General features: G+C 36.0%; 1 protein-coding gene across 1 annotated transcript in view; it reads left to right on the forward strand.

Annotated features, from left to right (window-relative positions):
* Positions 1-11,245, forward strand: part of LOC117411286 (stonin-1) — a 36,746-nt gene extending 25,501 nt beyond the window's left edge. Inside the window, exons 6-11 of the mRNA XM_059024828.1 lie at positions 227-279; positions 2,250-2,343; positions 5,823-6,442; positions 6,582-6,842; positions 8,406-8,495; positions 10,575-11,245. Coding sequence (XP_058880811.1) covers positions 227-279; positions 2,250-2,343; positions 5,823-6,442; positions 6,582-6,842; positions 8,406-8,495; positions 10,575-10,682 — 1,226 coding nt within the window. The 3' untranslated portion in view covers positions 10,683-11,245. The remainder of the gene's footprint in view (positions 1-226; positions 280-2,249; positions 2,344-5,822; positions 6,443-6,581; positions 6,843-8,405; positions 8,496-10,574) is intronic.
* The last annotated feature ends 1,321 nt before the right edge of the window (positions 11,246-12,566 follow it).

A 12,566-nucleotide genomic window follows, 5' to 3' on the forward strand; every position in this document is an offset into this window, starting at 1 on the left:
CTGTCCCCCTCCATGATAGTCAATACCATTCAAAGGCTGGATTTAAAGTGTTAAAGTAAACACCCATTGCCTCCTCTTCTCCGTGTCTACTATATTTTTGTGTCCTGTTCTGCATAGGAAATACACATTATTTGAAATTTAAATGTAGGTTCAGGAAAGAAATGATAACCCATGCACATTACATTTCTAACTTCAACACCTGCATTTATTTTATTTCTCATTTCAGCCTCCATAGTAATACCTGCGGGTCAAAATGTTCAAAATTTTACAACCGATATGGTAAGACTGGGTGTGTGTGTGTGTGTTACTGTTTTGATGGCATACTTTTATAAAGTCCCTGGAGTGGAACACCGTGTCTTATTTTAAAGCATTTCTAGGGGGCGGCCCTTTAAAGCACGTAAATTAGAAGGCCTGATTAGGCAGAGGTTGCTGTGATTGTGAGATTGGCATTTAAACAGTGATCATTTTAATGACTAATATTCCACTAAATGATATTTTAAATGGGATTTTTCTGAGAAGTGATGGGATTCATAAGTCAGTTACACATGATAATACTGATTAGGCCTGACTATTGGTGGGGGTGCAAGTGGAATCGCTCGTCCTGACGTTGAAAATAATCGGAAGGAAGGCTCTTTTTAGAATAAAACAATAAACATAACTATTGACCTGTACAATATATTGTTTTGTCTGTGTTCAAGGTGTTCCAGGTGTGCAATGGTATAATGAAACCCCATTTTGTGTTGGATCAAATGAAAATCATATCCTGTACTAGGTATTGCGGTGATTTGATTAACTCTTGCACTGGCCAGTATAATACTGTAGAAATTCAGCTAGGTCAAGCATTGTACATTGAAAATCGGTGCTGAGAATGGAAAAAGCTTTTCACAACTAACGTAAACTGCTTTTCTGGAAGACGCTTATGTCTGTTGTCTAGCAGTGCTTGGGTCATGCTGACATTGTTATTCGGTATAAAAACAAGAGTTAATTTAAAATCGAATTGGGGTAAAAGCACGGGGGTGGGGGTGGATTACTAGACCGGTTTTATATAAATGGTTGAACAATTTGCTAAAATGACATGCCATAGTACCCAAACTATAAATACCATAAATTGCAATTAATAATGTCAAGTTCTCATTGCAATGTGTTTAACTTATTACATCTGAACGTTTCAACATGATTTTAACCTGTACTATATCTAAAAATCAATTGCTGTAAAACTTTAAAATTATTTACAGTATTTGCCAGCAGACCCAGCGCATATTGGAGACCAGGGATTATTGAGACCGGCGTTTATAGATTATAGTTTCATGCGGTCATTGAGAGCCGCTAACTCACCACCTTGTAGCAACATCGTAACTCGATTTAAACATTCCAGCAACTTTGTTAAAAGGTTGTGTGTCAGTGGGAACTATAACAGTTTTGTTTTATAACAAAACTACATTGTATTGCACACCCTCAAGAATAACAACCTTGACTTGCATAAAGTCTTTTTATATGCACTGGTTAACAAGGATACGGTATGCAAAACATTGGAAAATAAACAAGCAGAAGTACGAATTTGAAAAATTAAAAATTGAATTGGAGCTACCATTGTTAATACTACTACTACTACTAACAGTTAAATCCACCGACAGCCCTGTAGATATCAGAACACAGGTGTGTAGGCTATGCTTACAGCATAATAATAATAATACAAACTTCTGAATTTTTTTTTAAAAATGAACAATAAAAGCAATGTGTCATTATCAAAAATAATGTATTTAATCTCAAACATACATTGTTAATATAACAAAACGTTAAAATACACCAATAGGTTTGTATCTGGCCTACTTTCATCGTGCTTAATTATCAAAACTTAACGTAATAACTGCATTAAACAAATATGTATTACACGTAGGTCTACCTTAAATTATTATTATTATTTTTTATTAATCCTGAAAGTCCCTTTCATCGCTGTCACAGCGATGCTGATATCGCTCACAGTTCATTACGCTCAAGCTCCTTCTCATACTCTGCTTCAATGGCAATGACAGAGACCCGGCGTTTATTTACTATATTTGCCAGCAGACCCAGCGCGTATTTGAGACCCGGCAATTATTTTAAGGTTTACGGTATGTACAATAGTATAAAAAATACTAATCTGCAGTTCAAGTATTTGTTTAGAATGGTACAATTATATAACAGTGCTTTGATGTAATCTGATATATAAAACATGATTTAAAACCATATGTTATGAACATTCTTTGCAGAACTCTACAGGGACAAGTGCAACTTTCACTCTTCCCCCTGGTGTTGGTTACCCTGTTCAAATACCAGCTGGAGTGACCCTGCAAACATCATCTGGTAAGGAGAATCGCTTATTCTAACATACATATAACTGCTGGAAATGTGTAGGTTGCACCCACCAAAAGTGTCTCCAGTACTGAGTTATGAGACCTAGTGATGCACCTGTGAGTCAGATTTAAGCGTATGAAATATATAGATATAGATAGGAAAAAATTAAGAGACCACTGCAAAATTATCAGTTTCTCTGGTTTTACTATTTATAGGTATGTGTTTGGGTAAAATGAACATTTTTGTTTTATTCTATAAACTACTGACAACATTTCTCCCAAATTCCAAATAAAAATATTGTCATTTAGAGCATTTATTTGAAGAAAATGACAACTGGTCAAAATAACAAAAAAGATGCAGTGTTGTCAGACCTCGAATATGAACTTATTTTCTTTGCATTATTCATTTTTAAACAACACAATACTAATGTTTTAACTTAGGAAGAGTTCAGAAATCAATATTTGGTGGAATAACCCTGATTTTCAAGCACAGCTTTCATGCGTCTTGGCATGCTCTCCACCAGTCTTTCACATTGATGTTGGGTGACTTTATGCCACTCCTGGCGCAAAAATTCAAGCAGCTCGGCTTTGTTTGATGGCTTGTGACCATCCATCTTCCTCTTGATCACGTTCCAACCACACCTGGCTGTGTGGCATGGAGCATTGTCCTGCTGGAAAAACCAATCCTCAGAGTTGGGGAACATTGTCAGAGCAGAAGGAAGCAAGTTTTCTTCCAGGACAACCTTGTACTTGGCTTGATTCATGCGTCCTTCACAAAGACAAATCTGCCCGATTCCAGCCTTGCTGAAGCACCCCCAGATGAGTCCAATTTTCAGCTTTGCCCAACACCTGGTCGTCTAATGGTTAGACGGAGACCTGGAGAGGCCTACAAGCCACAATGTCTCGCACCCACTGTGAAATGTGGTGGAGGATCGGTGATGAACTGGGGGTGCTTCAGCAAGGCTGGAATCGGGCAGCTTTGGCATGAATCAAGCCAAGTACAAGGTTGTCCTGGAAGAAAACTTGCTTCCTTCTGCTCTGACAATGTTCCCCAACTCTGAGGATTGGTTTTTCCAGCAGGACAATGCTCCATGCCACACAGCCAGGTCAATCAAGGTGTGGTTGGAACGTGATCAAGAGGAAGATGGATGGTCACAAGCCATCAAACAAAGCCGAGCTGCTTGAATTTTTGCGCCAGGAGTGGCATAAAGTCACCCAACATCAATGTGAGACTGGTGGAGAGCATGCCAAGACGCATGAAAGCTGTGCTTGAAAATCAGGGTTATTCCACCAAATATTGATTTCTGAACTCTTCCTAAGTTAAAACATTAGTGTTGTGTTTTTGTTGTTTTGACCAGTTGTCATTTTCTGCAAATAAATGCTCTAAATGACAATATTTTTATTTGGAATTTGGGAGAAATGTTGTCAGTAGTTTATAGAATAAAACAAAAATGTTCATTTTACCCAAACACATACCTATAAATAGTAAAACCAGAGAAACTGATAATTTTGCAGTGGTCTCTTAATTTTTTCCAGAGCTATATATATATATATATATATATATAATATATATATATATATATATATATATATATATATATATATATATATATATATATATAATATATAATCTCAATTTTGTTTTTAAAAAAAAGTCGCAGACAAGTTTTTGGGCAGTTTAAAAAAAACAAACAAGTGATTTCTATCACTAATTGTTCTATTGAAAGATATAAATTATAAAGTGGAGATTTGGCGTTTTCTAATAAAACAAATTATTACATAACATGCAAAAAATGAAAACCTGCAAAAACGCAAAAGTATTTGGGCAATCAACATATTTCGTATGCAACCCATTCGTTGCTAATTTAGACAGTTTATCATGATAGAAAACCAACACCTGATGATTATAAAATAAATAAATGAATAATCAAGTGCAGAAAACTAAATTGGAAATTGTGATTTAAATGGTTAACTAGAGTATAGCAACAATCTCACAATGGAAGTGATACAACTAAATGAAAAGGAGAAACTACCAGAAAAAATAGCAGAAAGACTTGGTTTACCGAAAAGCACTGTGTGGGTTATTCTTGACAGACAAAGGAGAACAGGAACTACTGCAACTCGCTCAAGACCAAGAAAGATTTCTGCAAAATCTGGAAGAGTTGTTTGAGCAGCCCGGCAAAATCCTCAGATTACTGCAGAAGATTTGACACAGTAATTGAGAGAAGATGGTCATGAAATTCATGAGAACAATTCAACGATATCTTAACAAGACGCATGTCCATGAGTGAAAACCAAGATGCAAACCTTTGTTAAAAACAATACACAAAAGAAAGAGATTGGAGTTTTCCATTGAATATGTAAAGCCTGATGATTTCTTCAAACAAATTTTATGGTCTGACAAATCCAAAATATAACGAATTTTTTTTTCTCACCAAGAAAGCATCAATATGTTTGGAGAAAGAGAGGAGAATAATTTAAAGAAAAGTTAGTCATGCCCAGTGTTCAACATGGTGGAGGTTATGTGATGGTATGGGCTTGTTTTTTCTTCCTCGAGCACTGGTGACCTTTGTATTGTAGAAGGATCAATGAATGCTGCAAAATAGCAAGACATTTTGCACATGTTTGTTACCCAATGTTAGAAGGATTATTGGACAAAAGTTTGTATTCCAGCAGGATAATGACCCTAAGCATTATTCAAAGTCTACAAAGGAATTATTAAACAAAATAATAATAATAATAATTACATTTATGGATTGGCCATCTCAGTTGTCAGACTTGAATCCCATTGAGATTTGAATGCTGCTGTTGCTAATAACATACAGCTTTGATTGCAGAACTCAAAGCTGTATGTTATGAAGAATGGGCAAAAATATCTCTGGAAAGATGCCAGGAACTGGTTTCAAAATACAAAAAAAAGACTGCAAGCTGTAAAGGAAACAAAGGTTGGGCACACAAAATACTAATGTGAAATTAGTTTAGTTTTTCATTTTATGCATGTTTAATTTTGTTTCACCATAAAGCTGAATTTCTACCCTTAATTTATCTTTCAATAGCACAATCATTAATTTTATAGAAATCACTGTTTTCTCTCATAACTGCCCAAATACTTTTGTCTGCGACTATAATATATGTGTGTGTGTGTGTGTGTGTGTGTGTTTATTCATTTTGCCATGGCTGTTGCACTTTCAACACTTAATGTCGCAGAAACCATTTGAGGTGTAGACCATTTTCAGGGATGTGCAAATGCATTGAATAACAATATCCCTCGACCTTCACTTCTCACAGAATATAGCTTCAAGCTTTTGTTTAGTTGTGGTGTTCTTTCTAAATAACTCCTTAGGCCTGCTTATATTTTAAGAATTGTTATGTGTTTAGTTTCTCAGTTTTGGATTTTACTTCTGCAATGATTTTAAAATTTTAAAACATGTTTGCAAACAGTCTATTAGGAATAAGTACATTCAACTTTTTGTTCCACCTTTTTCTTAGGTCATTTGTATAAAGTCAATGTTCCAGTAATGGTGACTCGGGCACCAGGGGGTCAGAGAATCCTTCAGCAACCAATTCAGCATTTAGCTGAGCAAAGAAACCAAGTAGTGGGACAAGCCAGCATTGTTCATCCCAACACCATTCCAGTACAGGCCACTGTCATTCAGGGATTCCCTTCACAAAGAAAGGAAGTCTTCCAACAGTGTTCTGCACAACCACTCCTCCAACAGCAGCAGTTGGTCATTGGGCAAGGTGTCCAGCCAAGACCAGCTGCTGTACAGCAACCTATTGGCATTCAGCAGCAAGTGCCAGTAAGCCAGGTGCTAATGCAGCCAAATGACTGTGAAAATCACAAGAGTGTAGAAACCCCACAATATACCCAGCAGCAGGCTGGTGTGATCCAGGGATCTGACACTCCACCGCTCACTTCTGACCAGCTAAGCAGCTTGGATGACATTCCTGATCTGCAGCAATTTATAACAAATCAGAGTTCAGATACTATTGAAATGATACATAAAGATGGTGGTGGTCAGCGAGTTGGTGTTGAAACATCTAGCAAATCTGAGTACGGTGATGCCAAGACAAGTACCCCAGAATATGAAGTGGAGTGTTCTTCACAGGCAAGACATTTTTTAAATACTGTAATAACACAAATACAAAGATTATCTTCATTAATATTCATAGTGCTACCTTTTTAAAATCAAACAGATGTTTCTTGTATTGTGTGTGGTTTTTTTTTTTTTTTTTTTTTTTTTAAAGGTTATGATTCAAACAAAGGATTTCAACTATAATGCCATTGAAGATATACTACAACTCGATGGTACTTATGATACGTCTTCCGATGAGGATGTAGGAAATATGAGAGAAGTGGGGGGAAATGAATTCGTGGGGGAAAATGAATTCATGGGAGCTATTGATACAGAAGACCTAAAGGCATTGGAAGAAGACAGAAGCAGCTCCACCGAGAAATCCTCCAGTGATGGTGAAGATGACGAACCTCGTGTAGAAATAATCGAGGAAGTGAGTATAATCCTTGTTGTCTATGTATAGAATGGAAGTACAGAGATTTTAAAGACCGTTGCAGAACCAGCTTTGAGTAAATGGTTGCTATTTTGTGTTCCCTGTGCACCCATTTGAGGTTGCATTGTCATTGACACATCTGACAGTCAGTGTACTGTATATTACACCCCCAGAGCCAATCCAGACTGTTTTGCCTTCAAGTAAATAAAAATGCATTTAAATGTCTTGTATTCTGTTGCATGAAATTAGTTGTGGCCAAAATAGTGATTTACTTTATTTTTGGCAGACAATGTAACACTTACTTTTAAGAATCATATTGCAGTTAATAATTGTGGATGAAAAATGTGTGTGCTTTTATCTGGAGAATAATCGTAACACAAGGTCAGGCAGAGATTTCAATAGGTAGTCCAGGACACCCAGTAGTAAAGATGAACTTTAGTAGACCATTACTAGAACTCTGTTTTAGTAAACAATTTATTTTGCTGTTTTTATGATCATTATCAGTAATTCTACTAATAGGACGTTCAGATAGAACATGGAACAGTTTTCCTAATGCTACAGTTACTGTTGAAAGCAGTCTGAATGAGTTTTGCTATATACAGTCTTCTATATTCAATTTGAACAAGTTTGATTTAAGTGCATGGTAAAGACTCTGTTCATATATTGCTGATTTTTATAATGGTGTTACCTACATTAGACACAAGATGTGATTTTCTGTATAACAGGCATTTGCAAAGGAGATACATTTTATGTGAATTAGAGATTTAATTGAGGGCTTCTGTGGGCTATTTGTGTTTTTTTTTTTTTCTTTCTTACAGTAATAAATGAAATGTTTGTCAAACCCAATGTCAACACCAAAAAAACAGATGAATGGGATGTTCTGGAACACTTTGAAACCTATCCTGCCAAGGATAAACTATTATACTTCTAAATTATATATAATTTAAAAAGCGGTGTTATAAGTAAGATACGAATCACTGTTTGACTGTATTTGTACTCATTTTAAAGTTCCTACAAATGTAGCATTTATTGGCCTTCAAGCACAGACAAGTTACGGTGTTGGTATGAAAGATTCAAAAGGAACAAGGGTGGGTTTATTTTAAGCTGAAGATCTTGAAAGACAAATACAGTAGGCTTTTTTAATTCTTCAAAATGATTCCTAGCTATTTGAAACGTGTTTCTGTGAAGCATGTACATGTTAACCCATTGCTTTACGTAGGTTGAGGAGTAGTGTTGCGTTTAGAATGTCTTCAATTCTCCTTGCTGAGTATTTCCCTAGGTCAAACAGCTTGGGATATTCTGTAATGAACTCTGAGATGAGAAAATGAAGCCCCTCTCTTTTGGCACAGAGTATTTATTTGTCTAGGAACCCAAATCCTCAGTCGTTGCCTCTATACTGTGTTGAGGATATTCTGCAAGATATGTTTTAATTAGAAACATGAGCAGCTCCAGCATTCAAAATGGGTTAGTTTATATAAGCTATGTGCATGTAATTATATCTTTTGTCCAAAGCATAATTTATTTATATATTTTCAGGAATAAATTGACTTGTCTTATTTGCAGGATCCTTTAAATTCTGGAGATGATGTAAGTGAACAGGATGTGCCAGACCTTTTTGATACTGACAATGTTATTGTTTGCCAGTATGATAAGGTAAGCTTGAGTTTCCCTTTATAAAGAACAAAAGGGTGAGGGGGCACAACATCTGTATGCAATAAATGAAGCAAATTTGAATTATTTATTATGATTTTATTTTGATTTTTAAATAACACCTATATCCCTGTGCTAATCCAGTGCAAATAAACATTTCTTCACTTTCTCAGATACGCTGCAACAGCAATTGAATTTGAGCACAAGAGCAATTGTCTGAATTGTTTTGCTTTATTTGTTGCTATTTCTCTTAATCTGGGATTCATCTCATCCCCACATGCTGGCTTTCTGTCTATCCTGTAAACTTGTCTGCTGGTAAAAATATAGGGACTCCAATGCTACAACCCACATTTAAGATTAGGTTTAAAGGCAATGATTAAATTGCTCACGATTCGTGTGTGTATACAGTGCCTTGCATAAGTATTCACCCCCTTGGACTTTTCCACATTTTGTAGTGTTACAACCTGGAATTAAAATGGATTTAATTGTGATTTTTACCATTTGATTTACACAACATACTTAACACTTTGAAGGTGCAAAATATTTTTTATTGTGACACAAAAGTTAATTAAACAAAAAAAACATTTGTTGGTTGCATAAGTATTCACCCCCCTGAGTCAATACTTGGTAAAAGCACCTTTGGCAGCAATTACAGCTGTGAGTCTTTTTGGGCAAGTCTCTACCAGCTTTGCACATCTGGATCCTGCAATTTTTTCCCATTCTTGGCAAAATTGCTCAAGCTCTGTCAAGTTGGATGGGCACCGTTGGTGAACAGCAATTTTCAAGTTTTGCCACAGATTCTCAATCGGATTGATGTCTGGGCTTTGACTAGGCCATTCTAAGACATTCAGGTTCTTGTTTTTAAACCACTCCAATGTAGCTTTGGCTGTGTGTTTAGGGTCATTGTCCTGCTGGAAGGTGAACCTCTGCCCCAGTCCCAGGTCTCTTGCAGACTGAAACAGGTTTTCCTCTAGAATTTCCCTGTACTTGGCTCCATCCATCTTGCCCTCATTCCTGACCAGTTTCCCAGTCCCTGCCGATGAAAAGCATCCCCATAACATGATGCTGCCACCATCATACTTCACTGTGGGTATGGTGTTCTCAGGGTGATGAGCAGTGTTGGCTTTGCGCCACAGATAACGTTTTGCGCCAAGGCCAAAAAGTTCAATTTTGGTCTCCTCAGACCACAGAACCTTTTTCCACATGTTTGCTGTGTCTCCCACATGCCTTTTGGCAAAATCCAAACAGGATTTGATATGGATTTTTTTTCAGCAATGGCTTTCTTCTCGCTACTCTTCCATAAAGCCCAGCTTTGTGGAGCGTCTGGGTTATAGTTGTCCCATGGACAGTTTCTCCCATTTCAGCTGTGGATCTCTCCAGCTCCTTCAGAGTTAACATTGGCCTTTTGGTTGCTTCTCTGACTAATGCCCTCCTTACCTGGTCACTGAGTTTTGGTGGACGGCCTTCTCTAGGCAGAGTCGCGGTTGTGCCATATTCTTTCCATTTTTTAATAATGGATTTAACGGTACTCCGGGGGGATGTTCAAAGTTTGGGATATTTTTTTTATAACCCAACCCTGATTTGTGCTTCTACAGAACTTTATCCCGGATTTGTTTTAATAGCTCCTTGGTCTTCATGATGCGGTTTGTTTAGATATGCTCTCTAACACACTCTGGGGCCTTCCAGAAACAGGTGTATTTAATCTGAGATCATGTGACACTTTAATTGCACACAGGTGGACTCCATTCAACTAATTATGTGACTTCTGAAGGCAATTGGTTGCACCAAAGCTTATTTAGGGGTGTCGCAGCAAAGGGGGTGAATACTTGTGCAATAGGGACTTTTTTAAAAATATGTAGATTTTTTTTTCCCCACTTAGACATTATGGACTATTTTGTGTAGATCAGAGGCAAAAAATCCTAATTTTAAATCCATTTTAATTCCAGGTTGTAACACTACAAAATGTGGAAAAGTCCAAGGGGGGCGAATACTTATGCAAGGCACTGTACATTTTGTTTATTCCCTTTCAATATAGAGCCATTAGATTCAATTTAACTATTTTTTTTTTTTTTTTTGTCTTAGATTCATCGGAGCAAAAACAGATGGAAGTTCTATCTTAAAGATGGTGTTATGAGCTTTGGTGGAAAGGATTATGCCTTTTCAAAAGCCATTGGTGAGGCAGAGTGGTAAATAGTGGAATAAAATAGCCAACAAATTAGATTTTCGTAAACAAATTTTGATGGTAACCAATGCAATCTGTGTAGCATTCATCTCATTTTGTCAAGATGCCATATACAAGGCAGATGTTTAAAATATGCATTTACTTTATGAAATCATATTTATTTTTTGTTTGAGAAACAAATACAATGGTAAATTTAACTAAAGTTTTGTTTGGAAATTACCCAATTTGACTGATCATATTTACAATCTGTTGTAATTGAAGTAATATTTATTTGTATACAGTTCCTGAATTGTAACCAGGAACAGACATGTACAATGTGCTGTACAGTAAATATATTTTTTTGTTGGGAAGACCACCAGTATAAATACCTTGGCCAATTGTCATATATGGAATATACCAAACCATATTCGTATATTGGTATTTACTTAAATATTTGTGTTGCAACGTTATCAATTCAAAATTGTATTGTTCAAAACAATAAACGGCACTTGAGACTCCTCGTTTTCTCCAAAAAAGCATATTTTATCATGTTCCAGAAATTCTGCATCCAACACATGAAAAAGTTTCAGAATTGAAATGATGGAAATTGCATTTTAAAATGTTTAGATTGGATTTACCAACTGCAGCCTTCTAACTTGAGTGGGGTGTAACATACTTTCTCTATTAATGACCACTTCACTACAGTATATTACTCTGGTAAATGTTATAAACAAGCTGTAGTGTGCGTTTCTCTCTGTTGTTCCCAAGTGTGTACTTGCTGCTTATGTCTGATTTGGTAAAGTGGACTGCAGACTAAAAAAAAACCCCAAAATCAACAAGAAGCACCCTTTTAGATATTGTTACTTGCTTGCAGCCAGTACTTGACATTTTAGAAATCTTGTTATATGGCACAGAATGGTTGTTTTTTTTTTTTTTTTTTTTTTTTTTTTTTTCTGTGAATCTATAAAGTTCAGTATCTTTCATTTATACTGTGTTTGTGCCCTAAGCACACAGCTATGACAAACTTTTGCTTCATACACTCTAGTTAAACCTGCTGAATAATGTTATGTTAACACATGAATTACATACTGCTTTGTATTTTTCTATAACTTAATGAAAAACTGACAAATTGAAAAATGTGACATTTTGAAATCTAACATGAAATACTGTACCACTATCATGGCTTCCGGTAGACTTGCCATATCTTTTGGTAGTATCTTTGATTGCACGATGTTAAATAATATCAAGTTTGTTTGTTTATGTCTCAATCCTAAAATTCTAGGTGATTCAAAACTTTTGGTCATAGCTGTACACTAAACAAAAGTCGATGCATTTGGGCAATTTTCACAGGAATACTTCCAGAGTTTCTGGTTTTTTGTCATGATACCATATGAGATTTTGAGGTACACTAAATTATTTCTTAAACCCTTGGAGCAATACGAATGAATACACTTGTTTGCTCTGTTCTTGTTCTATACCACCACTCATTCTCAACATTGCTAGTTCCGTAATGAGAGCAATGTCCCAGGTTTTGGTTAAGAACATTGACATTGCATTGTGCTTTGTTATTACTTGTTCTATAACTGAACATTGCATTGTGCTTTTACTTGTTCTATAACGGAACATTGACATTGTGCTTTGTTATTACTTTTTCTGTAACAGAACATTGCATTGTGCTTTCTCTTGTTCTATATAAGAGAACATTGACATTGTGCTTTTACTTGTTCTATTACAGAACATTGACATTGTGCTTTGTTATTACTTGTTCTATAACAGAACATTGCATTGTGCTTTTACTTGTTCTATAACAGAACATTGTGCTTTGTTATTACTTGTTCTATAACAGAACATTGCATTGTGCTTCGTTGTTACTTGTTCTATAACTATTCTTGGGGGGTGCACAGTCTGAAAAC

The sequence above is a fragment of the Acipenser ruthenus genome, chromosome 6, assembly GCF_902713425.1.
Source record: "Acipenser ruthenus chromosome 6, fAciRut3.2 maternal haplotype, whole genome shotgun sequence".
Classification (NCBI taxonomy): Eukaryota; Metazoa; Chordata; class Actinopteri; order Acipenseriformes; family Acipenseridae; genus Acipenser; species Acipenser ruthenus.